Source organism: Mustela nigripes, chromosome 3 (genome assembly GCF_022355385.1).
Source record: "Mustela nigripes isolate SB6536 chromosome 3, MUSNIG.SB6536, whole genome shotgun sequence".
Taxonomy (NCBI): domain Eukaryota; kingdom Metazoa; phylum Chordata; class Mammalia; order Carnivora; family Mustelidae; genus Mustela; species Mustela nigripes.
In genome coordinates this window covers 163,061,712-163,076,409 of record NC_081559.1, presented here as the reverse complement: position 1 = coordinate 163,076,409, position 14,698 = coordinate 163,061,712, and the positions used below count along the sequence as shown (strand labels likewise).

At 46.6% G+C, this 14,698-nt stretch overlaps 1 protein-coding gene across 1 annotated transcript; it reads right to left on the bottom strand.

Moving 5' to 3' along the window:
- Positions 1–1,417: 1,417 nt before the first annotated feature.
- Positions 1,418–10,064, bottom strand: ODF1 (outer dense fiber of sperm tails 1). The gene is made up of 2 exons (XM_059392935.1): positions 9,748–10,064; positions 1,418–1,850 (listed from the first exon to the last, which is right to left on the bottom strand). The coding sequence occupies exons 1-2, from the start codon at positions 10,062–10,064 to the stop codon at positions 1,418–1,420; spliced, it is 750 nt and encodes a 249-aa protein (XP_059248918.1).
- Positions 10,065–14,698: the final 4,634 nt, after the last annotated feature.

The window sequence follows — 14,698 nt, the reverse complement described above, 5'->3', positions numbered from 1 at the left end:
TTTTATTCACCACCCGTATTAGAGGACCATTACTTCCCTCAATTGAAAGCAAAATATGTCTGCCATCACCATCAATATTCTTTAAGCCTGAACTCGAAGGAAGCTTTTAAAGAAAAAAGGCTGGGAGAGCTTTAAGATCCCAAGCAGAGTTTCTCAACCTTAGCTGCAGGTTTCAATTACCTGGGGAGGCATTTTCAAGTCTCCATGCCCAGCCTGCACCTCAAATCTATTAGATAAGAAACTCTGGAAATGGGAGCCAAGCATGAGTATTTTTTCTTTTCTTAATAAAAGGCATGTTTTTCCTTTTTCTTTTTAATATTTTTTATGCTCTCTTTTCTATTTTTTCCCCCTATGGTTTGGCGTCCATATTTTTAAAGCTACCCCAAGTGATTCCCATGTGCAGTCAAGGCTGAGAATCACTGCTTTAATCCACATGTAGCTGAGACCATTGAAAGAAGCCCTTGCTAACGTGAGGTTTTATGTTCCCGGAAGGACTCACCTCGGAAACTGGCCCTTGTCTCATTCTGATCCCTCCCAACAGGTCCTTCTTCCTTTTCTCTTATTTCTGTCTTGGCCATCCTGGATGGCTCATGGGTAATGTCCGGGAGGATCCACGTTCAGGCGAAATAGGTGATGATTTGTGATATGCTAGCAGGTTGTGAAAACTGTAGTTTTTCATTCACGAACTTTGAACTGAACTTCTGTGTCTACAAGAAGTTTCAGGGCTTGATAAAAGCAGTTGAAATAAATCACAAGGAGGTTGCAAAGCAGTCTGAACCAGAGCTGGGCATTCTCTCCAAATCACAGAAATGTTGAGAAACGGAAAGCTGTCAAAGGACACTGCACCGTAAGTCCATGAACGTGCATCTCCCCCTCCACGCCTACCTACCCACCCACCCACTCCCGTGCTTTTGCGCTCTGATCCGTTGACCCAGTAAAACACCCCCAGCGCATTTCCCAAGCAAAGCGCGTGCCCCATTGCGCCCCACTGCGGTAGCTTTGCAAAGTGCTTGCCTCCAACCCCACTGGCCTCCACGTCGTCGGCTTTACCAGCTTGGGTTTCCGAGCTAGGCCCTCTCACCAGATGGCTTGGAGAAACAGCGTCTGGGGATGCCCACCCAGACAGTATCTTTCCTGGAAGTTGGAGGTAGCTGGTACGGGGAGGACACAGAGGGGCCCGACCTCCCAGGCTCGCCTTCGGTTCCCGGTGGCCTGTTCCGGGCGACGCCCACTAACCGCGCTGCAATCCCGCAACGGGTTGCGCCAAAAGACTTTCACACGCCGCGGGTGGGTTGCAGTTATGTATTCAGTTTCCTAGGGACTTGAGTACCACGGGCCGTGGGAAGAGGAAGAGAAACACTGGAAGAGCTGCCTGGCTGGAATACGGGCTTTCCGCTAAGTTACGGGCTCCTACGCTTTACAAAATCATCTTTCTACAGGAAAATCGGCTCCCGCAGGGATAGCACGGGCTGCAGGGGTCGCAGGGGTTGCAAGGGTTGCAGGGGCTGCAGGGGCTGCAGGGGCTGCAGGGGTTGCAGGGGTTGCAGGGAGACGTGCAGGGGTAGCATGGAGACTCTATCTTGACGCAGCTGCCCAGCCCGTAGGAGTACGTCACGTCCTTCTCGTCCACGCACGGCGGCAGGCTGAACTCTTTGCAGATGTTCATGTAGCTGTACTTCTTGGAGCCGAGGCAGTCGTACCTGTTCTCCCGCTCCGCGGACACACACACCTTGCCGTCCTTCACCCGAACTTTGACTTGATCGGGCTCAAAGCCGCACACGTTGACTGATCCTAAAATGTTACTGCTACAGCAAGAGGAGGCCAGGATTCTATTCGTCGTTCTTCTTAGTCTGCAATTGGGAAAAAGGGAGAGGGTCTCAGAAGCAGATCTCAGACACAGCTTGAGAAACAGTATTTTGATCTCTATTTATTATTACTAGTATTTTTTAAGTAAGCCCTCTGTCCCACTTGGGCCTTGAACTCAGGACTCCAGGATCAAGAGTCACGTGCTTTCGCCAGCAAGGCGCCCCATCTCTGTTTTTGTTTTTTAAATAGCAAAATTAAACACTAGTCATTGTGAAAAGTCAAACTTTATAGAATTGTGTAAAGTAAAAAATGAGACCCCTCCCATGTAAATCGCACTCTCCCGCACATAAACCTCTGAACAACAGATGGGGGCTTGGCCTTCCAGATCGTTCTCTTGCATTTGAGTCCCAGGTCCTTTTCTTATTAATTGTGGAAACTTGCCTCAGTTTCCTCATCTGTAAAATGGAAATAATAACAGCACCCACATCTTAGGGCTTTTGGAAGATTAGATGAAATTGGAAGTTTTGCTTAATGCCGTCCTTGATCCATTATAAATCTTGCTTAATTGTTACTGTGACCTTTATTACTACTGTTAAATGGAAACTCTTGAGACTTTTTTTTAAGGGGATCCAACTAATATACCGTGTGAAATCTGCATGCTAAAGATGGCTGTCAGCCTCAGAACCCAGCCCTGCTACCCACAAGACTGGGGACCCCACTGGGCCATCCCACAGACAGGGCCTGAAGTCTCCATCAACAAATGACAAGGTGAAAGTGCCCCAGCAAACAGAGGTCCTTGTGGTTCCTATAGCTCTGCTTATCGGTCCTGAGTGAATCCTTCATTGTAAAAAATAAATAAATAAATAACACAGCAGCCCACGCTGATTGAGCCCTTGTGGTGTATCGGGAAGTAGGAAAGCCAAGTGTCTAAGAGCATAGGTTCTGGAGCCAGGAATTTTAGGTTCAAATGGTGACTTTCCTAGGTTGATAAGTTACTTAGCTTCTTTGTGCCTCAGTCTCCTCATCTGTAAAATTGGAACAATAATAGTAGCCTACTTTTAGAGTAGTGAGGTTTAAGTGAATGAATGGTAAGTATTTATATGGTGCTTAGCACACAGGTTAGGTTAGACAGCCTGGGGTTAGCCCTACATGGTTTGGCCTTCCTTGGGGTCCTTTTTTTTTTTTTTTTCTATTTTCTATCCTTCCAAAGACAACCTAATATTCTGAAATGGCCTTATTATTCCTTAACAGGAAAAAAAATCTGTGTTCTAAGAGACAGTCTTGGCAAATCTTCTTGCATCTCTTAGCCTTACTGTTGGTAGGAATGCAAGTCAGAACAGCTACTTTGGAAAACATAGTGGAGGTTTCTTAAAAAGTTGAAAATAGAGCTATCCTATGACCCAGCAATTGCACTACTGGATATTTACCCCAAAGATACAGACATAGTGAAAAGAAGGGTCATATGCATCCCAATGTTCATAGCACCAATGTCCACAATAGCCAAACCGTGGAAGGAGCTGAGATGAATGGATAAAGAAGATGTGGTCCATATACACAATGGAATATTTATTCAGCCATTAGAAAGGCTGAATACCCAGTATTTGCATCAATGTGAGTGGAAATGGACGGAATTATGCTAAGGGAAATAAGCAGAGAAAGACAATTATATGATTTCACTTATTTGTGGAACATAAGGAAAAGCATAGAGGACATTAGGAGAAGGAAGGGGAAAATGAAAGGGAGAGAATCAGAGGGGGAGATGAACCATGAAAGACTGTGGACTCCGAGAAACAAATTGAGGTTTTTAGAAGGGTGCCAGGTGAGGGGATGCATTGGCCCAGTGATGGGTATTAAGGAGGGCAAGTATTTGCATGGAGCACTGGGTGTTATACACAAACAATGAATCATAGAACACTACATCAAAAACTAATGATGTACTGTAAGGTGACATAATTAAAAAAAATAAAAAAGAAAGGCCTTGGAGTATACAATCTCTAGAACCTCTTCCAGTTTGACAGATCTAAACTTTGTGATTGGATGATTGGTTTGAGATACCTTTTTAATTCTTTCCTGTTATGCTGAATTTTGTTTATACTCCTCTTTTTGTTATGTAAATGATATGAGTTCATTGCAGAAAACTTAGAAAATATACAGATAAACAAAAAGATGGAATATTTTGTAAAAAAACAAAAACAAAAATAAAACAAAACCCATAATCCTATAGAGCATGTAACATTTTGATGTTAGATTTTCTTCATGTGTGTATTTCTACATACATATGTAGATTCTGGTATGTGTCCTTATGAAATCATACTATACATACTGCTTTGAATGTATATTTTTCACTTGATGGTCTCTAACATGATTGGTTTAACAAGTGTGGGCCCTTAGACCGAAGGTTACAAATCAAGGCTCTTAAGAGGCTAGTTAATTACAAAATGATTAAATGGAATAATCTAAAAGACCAACAGAAACAACCATGCTGAGCACCCAGAGGACTGTGATGGTCAGTCAGCTTCGTTTCCACCTCCAGCTCCAAGGAACGTGGGGTGCACGGGGTGCAGATGTCTCTCGTGCCCGGAGTATGCCAGGATACCCACAGGCCATACTCTGGAGAAAGGAAGAGAACTAGACTTAAAAAACAAAACAAAACAAAAAAAAACCACCACTTTATCCTGTGGAACAAAACAGGAGAAAACACACTCTATCTTCCATGGATAGACAGAGAATAGCTTCCAAAGATGCCGCGTGTCCTCTCTGGATGGCCCAGGGCCTGGAAGGCTGAACAGACAAAGCCAAGAGTGGAACAGAGAGCAGAACAAGTGCACTTGGGTCTCTCAAGAAGCTCCCGTGGTGTGGACATGGGTTGAGAATGAGAGTTCTGTTCAGCTCAGACCTTCCCATTGGGGATGAAAGCACCAAACCTTGACATGAAGGAGGCTGGGCCTCACAAAACGGGGCCAAGGAGCCCAACCGGGATTGCTAGGGCCCCTCACGACTGCCTTACTGATTCCATCAAACGCCTCCTGCCCTTTGCAGAAGATGGATCCGGGAGCCAGATCTACAAGGCAAAGCCAGCTTCCAGATCCTTCTCCTCCCGTCAGCCATCTAAGTCTCGGAGTGCAATTGCGTGTGTTGTCCTTGTGGTTGTTTTGGCTTGGGTTCCCCCTCTCCCTCCGGCCCCCCACTCGGGCCCCTTTTCCCCTGCAGCAGCTACGCAAAGGTCTCACCAATGTGAGCCTTCAGGAAATTGCTTTAAAAGTCTTGGCCAAGTTAGGTGTCTTCTTCCTTTCACTTCCCAATCAGGGTTTATCAGCGGGGATGTGTGAGTTTCAGAGAAATTGCAGGAGCTGTATTTTACTCATCCGCTCTAACTCTGAACTTGCAACTTGACTCCCGTCTGGCGATGTACCTATCATCCCGCAGGGGAATGCCTTTGGCTCTGCGGTGTTCTGGGCAAAGGGAGATCCCCTCCTGTAATTGTGATCATGAGGCTGGAACTGGACCACGTAAATGCAGGGCAGTCAGCCCCTTAGTTCGTCGCAGAAGCCTGGCAGAGGCGTTGAGGGAGAGTGAGTGGCCGACAGTGTCTGGGTCTTCCACTCTGGGCTGCCAGCTCTCCTCCCTGTGGCAGCTCAAGTTCTCCGGAATGTTTCCTGGAAGTGAAGCACCCTGCCCCCGGCAACAGTGAGCTATAGGGTCAGCCTTTTTCACAAAGACATGGATGAAGTCCAGCCTGGTGCTCAATAAAATAATGAAGATGTCAAAAAGGCCTATCTACACCGAGGAGCAGAGGGGAGCCGGTCTTCTTGCAGCAGTCCTGGGAGGACTTTGCCTTTTCTTCTAATGGTAGACCCCTTCCAAAGACCCACGAACTCCATTCTTCCTTTCCAACTCATCTTTCATTTTCTCTTCTTTTTTTCTTCCTCCTCCCCTTTCCTGCCCTGTCTTCCAACTTCTGTTTGATACTGAGCGGTATCATTCCGGGAGCAGAGGAGCAAACGCAGGTGCATCGGAGCTCCCAGTGGTGCTCGTTAGAACACAGCTGGCTGCGTCCCACCCCCCAGAGTTTCCAATTCAGTGGGCAGGGGGAGGAGCCAAAAACTTGCATTTCTAACAAGTTCCAGGAGATGCTGGTCCGGAGCCCACTCTTTGAGAACCACTGACCAGGTGGTTAAGCGCATGGATTCCAGACTCAGGCAAACCTGGCTTCAAGCCCCGGCTCTCTCAGCTCCTCGAGGTCAAGAACATGGCTCCTGAATCTGTTTCAGCATCTCTAGACAGCCAAGATGCTACAAGGATCAAATGAAGATGGAAGGTCACACCTCATTTTCACTCAATAAAGGGTAAGTCTCTTTATCAGGCTGGACCTGGCGCTGCTGGGGGGACTGGGCTCCCAGACCTGGGGTTAGGAAAGGATTAGGAAAGGAACAGGGGGCCACACTTGCTTCCTCCTCTGCAGGCATGCTGATGGTGAGAGTGTTATGCCCTGCCCTGTGGGTCAGAGCTTGGAGGGAGGGAGAGATTTCCCGAGGGCTTAGACCTGGGCAGGGACTCCTAGAGTCCCCCACTTCACACACCCCCCCCCCAAGGCTGACAGTCATCAGCCACACCAAGCCCAGTGCCAGTGAGTCAGTGAAAACCTTAATCCTAGAGCTTGAAGGAAAACAAGGAAACAAACGAGAGGGCAGATTTTTGAAGTTTGCAGAAGATGGTGTCCCTCCGGTGCGGGGATTTTCAAGGGAATATCGTACTGAGATTCAGACCAACTATAGAGGGTGATTGGGGGAGTGAGGGAAGCACAGTCTCAGTCTGAGTTTCCAGGTATTAATTAGTAAAGGGTGTGAGCTTGACCCCAATGCACCCGGACAGCACAGCTGTAATCAAGCATTTGTCTGCAAAGACTAGGGCGTCGGGGCTCAGGGTCAGAAGGGGCATCCGTTCATTAGACAATCAACTCCTCCCCGCAGGGTGGAGTTGGCTTTCCTTTAGGTGCTTTCTGTAGGGAGGATCTGGAAGGCTTCCAAGCCTGGTGGTGAACGTGCAGACTTCAGACAGGCCGGTGGCTTTGGCTTCTTACAAAGGAAACCAGACTCCATCCCTCGGTCCCTCCAAATCCAGAAGAGGCAGGAGGAATCAGGGGAACCACTAGTGCTTGAGGCGCAAAGTGTAGTCTGGGGAGGAAAAGAGAATCTCAAAGAAGCTAAAAAACAGAAGTACTTACTTGAGTCCCGACTAAAGAAGTTCCTGCCAAGATATCTTTTGAAACGGCTGCTAGGTACACAGTGGCAATGAATTGGGACCTATACCTCATCTAAAAACATACACGTGCATCAGCCAAATAACATAGGCTCAGAAATGTTCATGCAACTTAGGGCAGATATGTCAGCCAAGCCTTCCTACCAGTTATCAAAAGAAACAGTTTGACTCTCACACAGAAAAACAGTTCCGTGGGAGTGTGGCAGCTACAGACCAGGGAATCTTTCCTGTTGGATGAAGAACCTCAGGATAACACGGACTGGCATCCAAAAGGGCTTGTCCTACCTCACCAAGCTGGTAACATCATTTAAAGGGGTCAGAATTCACATGCATATGATTTCTAAACTCACAAAGCCTTGGGCAAGGTTTCACACCCAAGATTGTTTCCAAAAACTTGAATCAACATGGTATTTCTGGATCTATTTAGTCATGCTTTGGGGGCTAGGGTTGAGATAAGGAAAAAGAGGCATTTCGTTGGAAGAAAAAAATGTTAACAGTAAGAGTCTTCTGGGATTGGGACTAGACCAGGGTTTAACATTTTCATCCATGGTCAGGAAAATGGAATATTTAAGTTTGCAGGTGACACTAAGCCCTCCTGGATAGTGAAATGTCAAGCTGTCAGAAAGAGAGCACAGGACGGCTTCACAAGGTGGTATGAATGGGAAGAAAGTGGCTGGGAGCTGGGAGGAGACACAGGAGAGTAAGCCCGAGGTCATTTCCAGAATGGACTCAGAGTTATCAGTTCAGAGACAGGGGAATTCATGTAAAGACATCACCAACTTCATACACTGCCTCAGGCAGAGAAAAAAAAATCAGCAAAAATCCATTATGGAGAAAAATCTCACAACCCACAGAAAACAGTATCTCTTGTATAAACCACACTGCTGAGAATTAAGCTTGAGTTTGTGTCCACTGCATGCTGAGAAATAGGGACCAGAGCTGGCGGACAGTGTCCAGAGGGTGAAGAACAGAGAGGCATTCTTCTTGGAGAGTCTGGAGAGGAGGGACAGCCAGGAGACAACACCTGGAAGGACTTGGATGGAGGGAATTCAAGGATTCAGAGGCACAGGGACCGTGGATACAGGCCTGCTCTCAAGTAACCCTTCCGGTAGACCAATTAGAAAAGGAATCCCTGACTCAGCACGCAAAACTTATGTAACGTGATGCTCTGAGGTATAAAAATAAAAACTATTTCAGATTGAGCATAGATGAATTTAGAGGCAATAAGCCCACCCAAACTATGGAGAGGCTCATTCCTGACCTTTGGTGACTGATGACCTGGACAATAGTTGCTCTGTTGCCTTTTCTAGTGTAATATTCCAGTCACTGCTCTCAAGTGTGTGTCTGGTCTCAAACTCTGTATTTTTCCATCCATCCACCCACCCACCCACCTCCCTACCTACCTATCTACCCATCTAATCTATTAATCTACCATGGGGATAGGAAGTATGTAATTTAAGGATAGAAACTTGCAATGAGCAGTAAATAAGTCTCGAGATGTAATGCACAGTATAGGGAACCTAGACAATATGGTGTTATGTTCGTCAGAATTGGTAAGGGACTACAGTGCAATTTTTCCAACCACTAAAAAGAAATGATCCTCATGGAACACGAGAGAAGTGCTAATTATCACTACCATGGCAAACATCATACTATATAAATGTATCAAACACATGATACACCTTAAATTGATATAATCGTATATGTCAAGTATATTTCAATCAAAAAATCTATCATCCGTTTGTGCCTACCTTGTTAAAAGCAGTAGCATATTAAGTAGTTTTTCTTGCCTCTTTCATTCAATATATCAATGTAAAAAATGCTTCATCATTCTGCTCTATACCTAGTGTCCCAGGGTATGGCTTATTTATTTATTATCATAAATAAATTTAACCAGAGGACAGAGCTTTCAACCATCGTTTTCATCAATTGTACCAGACCAGCTGGCATGCAGTGCAAAGTGAGAGATGGAAGGCTTTCTTCGGCCATCAGAGGAAATGTAATCAAACAAAATTGTAAAAAGTGGCTTTGAAAATTACCCAATTCGATTAAAGCTCTCTCAGCTCTGCTCTGAAAGCTACACCTCTCAGTTCTGCAGTTCTGTGCCCAGCCTTTGCTGCCGCTGGAGGGGGAGGCCGACGGAGCGGGCCGTGCTCCAGATGGATTTGAAGGCAGCCCAGAGTCGGGGAATGGGAGGTGGCTTTTCCCACCAAACCCAGGGAACGCCTCTATTGCTCAATTTGCTCCCCTGTTCTTGAAGCCTCTGGCAAACATTAAGGAGCTGATCAATTGTTATTGCTTCTCCCGTAGTCATTTCTGTAAGCCCAAATATACTCAAATCACTTTACTCCTGACCAGAAAAAATGTTTAGTCTGCTCCTTCCAATAGCTTTTTAACGACGCCCCCTCTCTCTTCCCCTCATTAGAGCCCCGTCATTCATCACGTTGGCACTCCAGCTAGAAGCCCACAACCATCTCGCCCATCGACATCATTCCACTGTCCTCTGAGACTCTCTCGATTCCCGCCGCAACCCATGGACTCTTCTTTTCTTAAACCTCGGCTGAGACTGGACCCGTTACCCCCAGTCCTTCCCATCTTTCTGTGAGTGGCCACCGCTCTGCCCCCTCCCCCCAACCCCCTCCCGACTCCTAAGCCTTCATGGGGCGATGCTAAAAATCGTACTTGGCCAGCTCTCTCTTTTCGTCCTCTATGGCTCTAATGGCTTTCCTCTCCAAACTTCTGAGCGACGGTCGCAGGCAGTAGAGCTTGACATCACACAGGCAGCACGGGTAGAGATCGCAGAGGCCACAGGAGCGCGCCCGCTTGGAGTAGCAGAGGCAGTACGGGTAGGGGTGCAGGTCGCAGCAACAGTAGGGGTGCATGTACAAGTCGCACAGACACCGCGTGCACTCGTCAATGCATCGCAGCTGCCTCAGCTCCCGGTCCACCTTCTTAATGTCCCTTCTAACGCTGTCCAAGAGACAACTCAGTGCAGCCATTACAGTCACACCTTATTGTTTCGTGAGTACCTTTGGAAATGGCACTCAGGGGAAAAAAATTGTTCTAAGCTCTTCTCAGAAGTTTCTTTTAAAAATAAATGAGGCCCACATGGCCCACTTGCTTTAAAGCTGGGGGGTCTGTGACCTCACCACCCACCGTGTATTATGACATAGTCTTCTGGTTACCATGTGAACCACACCCAGTCTTGGTCTCCGGAGACCCACCTTGGGGTTACAGAGCTGCACTCAAAACCACACTGATATTGAGATTTCATTCACCCTGAAGTTGGGTGGGTTCCCTCAAGCAGTCACAGCTTTTGGGATTTATGGCCATGACCTTCAGTGTCCTCGGCTTGTGTATGACCTCAGCCTGGCTAGGGCTGCAAAGATCACGGGATGGAGGAAGGAAGGGGCCGCCTGGCTCCTTTCCCTCTGCCCTTCTAGCTCCAGCTTGACTGGACACTTAGTGCCTATACTCCAGGAGTCATTCTGTCTCTTAGTCGATGTGTAGAGAGGCTTCTTTCTTCACAGAGCTTTCCTGTGTTCTTACCGAGTCATTCTCAAGTCAGCCTCTGTCCTTGACCTTCTTAGCCCCAAGTCTCTGAGTCTTGCCCATTCTTTCCTTTCTTTTTATTTTTTTTTAAGATTTTATTTATTTGAGAGAGAAGGAGAGAGATAGAAACAGAAAGCACAAGCAGGGTGTGGGAGGGGAAGAAGGAGAAACAGACTCCCTGATGAGTAGGGAGCCTGACACAGGACTCGATCCCAGGACACTGGGACCATGACTTGAGCCAAAGGCAGATTCTTAACTGACAGAGCCCCCCCAGGTACCCCATCCTGCCCATTCTTTGATATCTGGCATCCTTGCTTTCCTGGAGCTTCGGTTCTCCGGTGCCCAGGGTCCTGCTCTCAAGCTCCCCATCTCCCAGTGCCCAGGATCCTATCGGTCACCACCTCCCAGCAATTTCACCTCCGGCCTTCCGTCCAAGCTTCTAGGGGCCTTGTTTCCAAGTACCCATCAAATGTTGCTCCTTGATACTCTGACAACCAACTGTCCGAAGTTGCTTAAAGCCAGCTACCTGAAATCCTCATCTGGGCCAGTTTCCTGTGTTCCCAACAGGTTCAGTATGCTGGATCTCGGTTAGCCTCAGCCTTGGCTCAGGTACTTCTACTCCTCTGGGCCAGTCCCTTCAGCCCATTCTCTGGCTCTCAAATCCCCTTTTTATGGACTAAGCCATAAGGTACTTGAGGGCAAGCAGTTCAATGTAGACCAGAAGAAACAAGAGCCAGGTGTGAAGGGACTCGTGAGCCAACTAAGGGGTTTGAATTTTATTTTGAGCACAATGAAGAATCACTAATTTTCTTTTCTGTTGAGAGGACTTGAAAGATAAGTCTGATAGATACGTCCAGCCCCCAGCATTGTAAGGGGACAACAGCAGAAGTAACTTCTGCTGGAAAGAAAGGACAAGCAAAGTCTGGACTAGGGATCATGGCTGTAGGGATGGTGAGAAGGAGCCCAGTGGGATCCTCTTTCCCTCATGTCAACTCAGACTCATCCCATCTACTTTCCACATTGCAGCCAGCATGATTTTCATGTATAAATCGTCACCATCCAACCCCGCCCACCTTCTCCGTCCTCTTAGAAAAAGGGCCCAGTCCTTATAAAGTGCTGAACAACAGGGCCTCTGCCTCCCTCTCCATCTCCTCCCCCATTATTATTCCTGTAATTCATTATGCTTCAGCCACAGCTACCTTTCTCAAGGTCTTACTCATTTCACCTCCTTCAGGACTGGTGTACACACTGTTCTGTCTGTTTAGAAATTGAGCTCCCCATCCCATGCCCTTGATCTAGAAGTAGTTAACTCTGGAGGGATTCTTTAGATCTCCTTTTAAATGCCCCTTCCTCAGAGAAGGCTTCCTGCCCCCCCGCCCCTGACCAAGCATTTATAAGCACACATTCATTTCATGACATTATTTGTCTATTTCCCCAGCTAGGCTGTAAGCTCTGTGAAGGAGGGACCTTGTCTATTTTTGCTCACCATTAGATACCTAATGCAATGCCTGGAGTGTAACAGGGGCTTAGAACTTATTCACCGAGTGAACAAATGAGTGAATTAAACTGAACTTAGTGAACAGAATGAGGATGAAGGGAGGGAGGAATCATTAATGACTCTTAGGTTTCTAGCTTGGCAGAATGGTTGCCATTGACTGGGAAGAAGAGTAAGTCTGGGGACTAGGCTAAATATGAGGTGTTACTAACAAGTTTAAGGTGGAAATGTTGAATAGCCTGCAAATAAGTGGGTCTAGAACTCACAAGAAAGCTGGACCAGAGATACAAATTCAGGACCCACCAGTCCACACACAGTCGGAACCCTGGAGCAGACAAGATCCTTCAGGAGAAGGAATAGATTGAGAAAAGAAGGATGCTCAGGTACGATCCCAAGAACAATAACAAGCAATGGAGAAAGTGAAGGAGCTCCTGATTACTCGTAGAAGGGGTCATCAGAGAGGTGAGAGCCGCCAACACAGAAGTCTAGACCAAGCCTAGCATTCCCCAGTGTTCCCCAACCATGACCTAGGTGGCCCCCTTCTGTGCAGCTGACATGTCTTAGTAAAGAGAATAAGTTTCCCTGGAGGTATGAGAACGGGAGGCTGGCCCCTGACTCATCTGGGATATGATAAAGCAAAATGAATCATCTTCCTCTATAGACAAATGCTTACATCTCTCAAGAGCGATCCCACCCAACTCTGAAGCATGAACTCTGTTCATAGGAATATGGCCCACTCTTTCCTGAGAGTTCACTGTAGGAATTATACAGATTTCTTTAGCTTCAAGAGATAGACTTCTGAATTCCTATATCATGATGAATTCTATCCCTTAGCAAATGTCAGCAAAGGTTAAAACAAGCAAGCTTTGGTTTTAGATTCTTAAACACACAGGTTCCGGAATCTAAGTACACACATCTGTATATACATGGCACATTACTAAGATGGTTACAGCTTTATTTTAGCTAGGATTCTTCCATGATCCTATCCTCCTAGTGATTTTACTCTTTACCATAAAGCATATTCTTGACATCATTTCAAGTGACTCAACAAAGATAAGATCTCCTTTAAAGATCAGATGGAAATGTGACCTATCCATGTCAGAAGGAGATTGTAGAAACTCACCAGATTTGATAGAAACCCACAGGAAAGATCTACAGTCACAGCTCCCTGAAGTAGACACACAAGAAGCTTCCATGGGCTCTAACATGGAGATGGGAGCCCTTCCTTACATAGGACCATGTCTGTGGAGGCTCCCATCCCCCGTGGCTTGTGCCCAGATAGAACCTCCACTGGAATGGAAGGCAGGCCTTGGCAATTTCCCAGGCTGGGAAAAATGGATGCTTGGTCCTCAGTGTTGATGGAACTATTAGCCAAAGATGGTCTTGCTACCTCTTCCTTGCTGGACGGCTACAGGTCAAGTCCATTCAATGGGGCTATATTTCAAACATACTCCTCTACCATTGAATCCTCTACCATCTCAACTGTGTTAACAAGAATTCATAGAAGGTGAGAGACCCCGTCGTAAATGAACTGCAGTTATCTCTGAGTAGTGGAATTATAGATGACTTTTTCAATTCTCTTTCTAGACTTTCCAGGGGATTTTTTAGGTGTCCTCAATGAGGATATTGCCAATTTTAGAATGAAACTCTTTGAGAGTGTACTATTCTGTCACACTATCAGCTTTGCCCTGAATTGCTAAGCCCACCGCTGGCCTTTGCCTCTCAAATCCAAGTGGGCTTCAGGACCACCCTTTGAGGTTTGCTGTCCAAGAAGTATTCCTATGATGGACATCCAGTGTTTGGCCTGCCCATTTTCCAGGGTTACCTCCCCTCCTACCCTGCCCTCTGCCTTTAGGTACTGGTAGTAAAGTTGCCCAGTCAAGGGGGAAGTACGCAACCGAAGATGGCCGATCCAGCCCTCTTCTGGGACTCTAATCTTTCACAGGGAGACTAGTGATGGCTGTGGCTGACAGTAGACCCTGAAGAGATAATACCTTAGTTACCTGCCCTTTTCAAATTAGTTCTTCAGCTTTGCTTTGAGTCTGTGAGCTCTCCATATTTTTCCAATAACTCCCTGTTTCTCTTACGTTATTCTGTAGGTTTTAGTTACTTATAACTGAAGAACACAGTGCTACAACAACTGTCCCAACCTACCGCCCTTGACCTGTCCAAAGGGGACCACTCCACGCTGAATCCGTAGGTCAGCTGTTGCTCCAGTGGATATGGTCCCATGCTAGCCCAGCTCCTTCCTCTTAACCCAGAGCTAGCTGTATCAATGTAGCTGCCATTACTGAAAGCCCTAAGTAAGCACACAATAGCACTTTAGACCACTGACAAATTAAAACCTGCTGCTGCTAAGAAATGTTGCTTCATAAAAATGAATTCTCCCTCTCTTTCCTCCCTTCTTTAAGAGGGAAAAGGCTAAGGACAGGAGAGAGTGAGCGCAGAAGGCTCCCAGAATCTGCTATTTATATGACCCACAATTGGAGCTTGGGGAAGAGATGAGCAAATGGTTTGAATTGTGGTCATTTGAACTAGGGAAATGTCTAGAAACACCTGGGAAGGCCCATCCACGGACACTGGCTC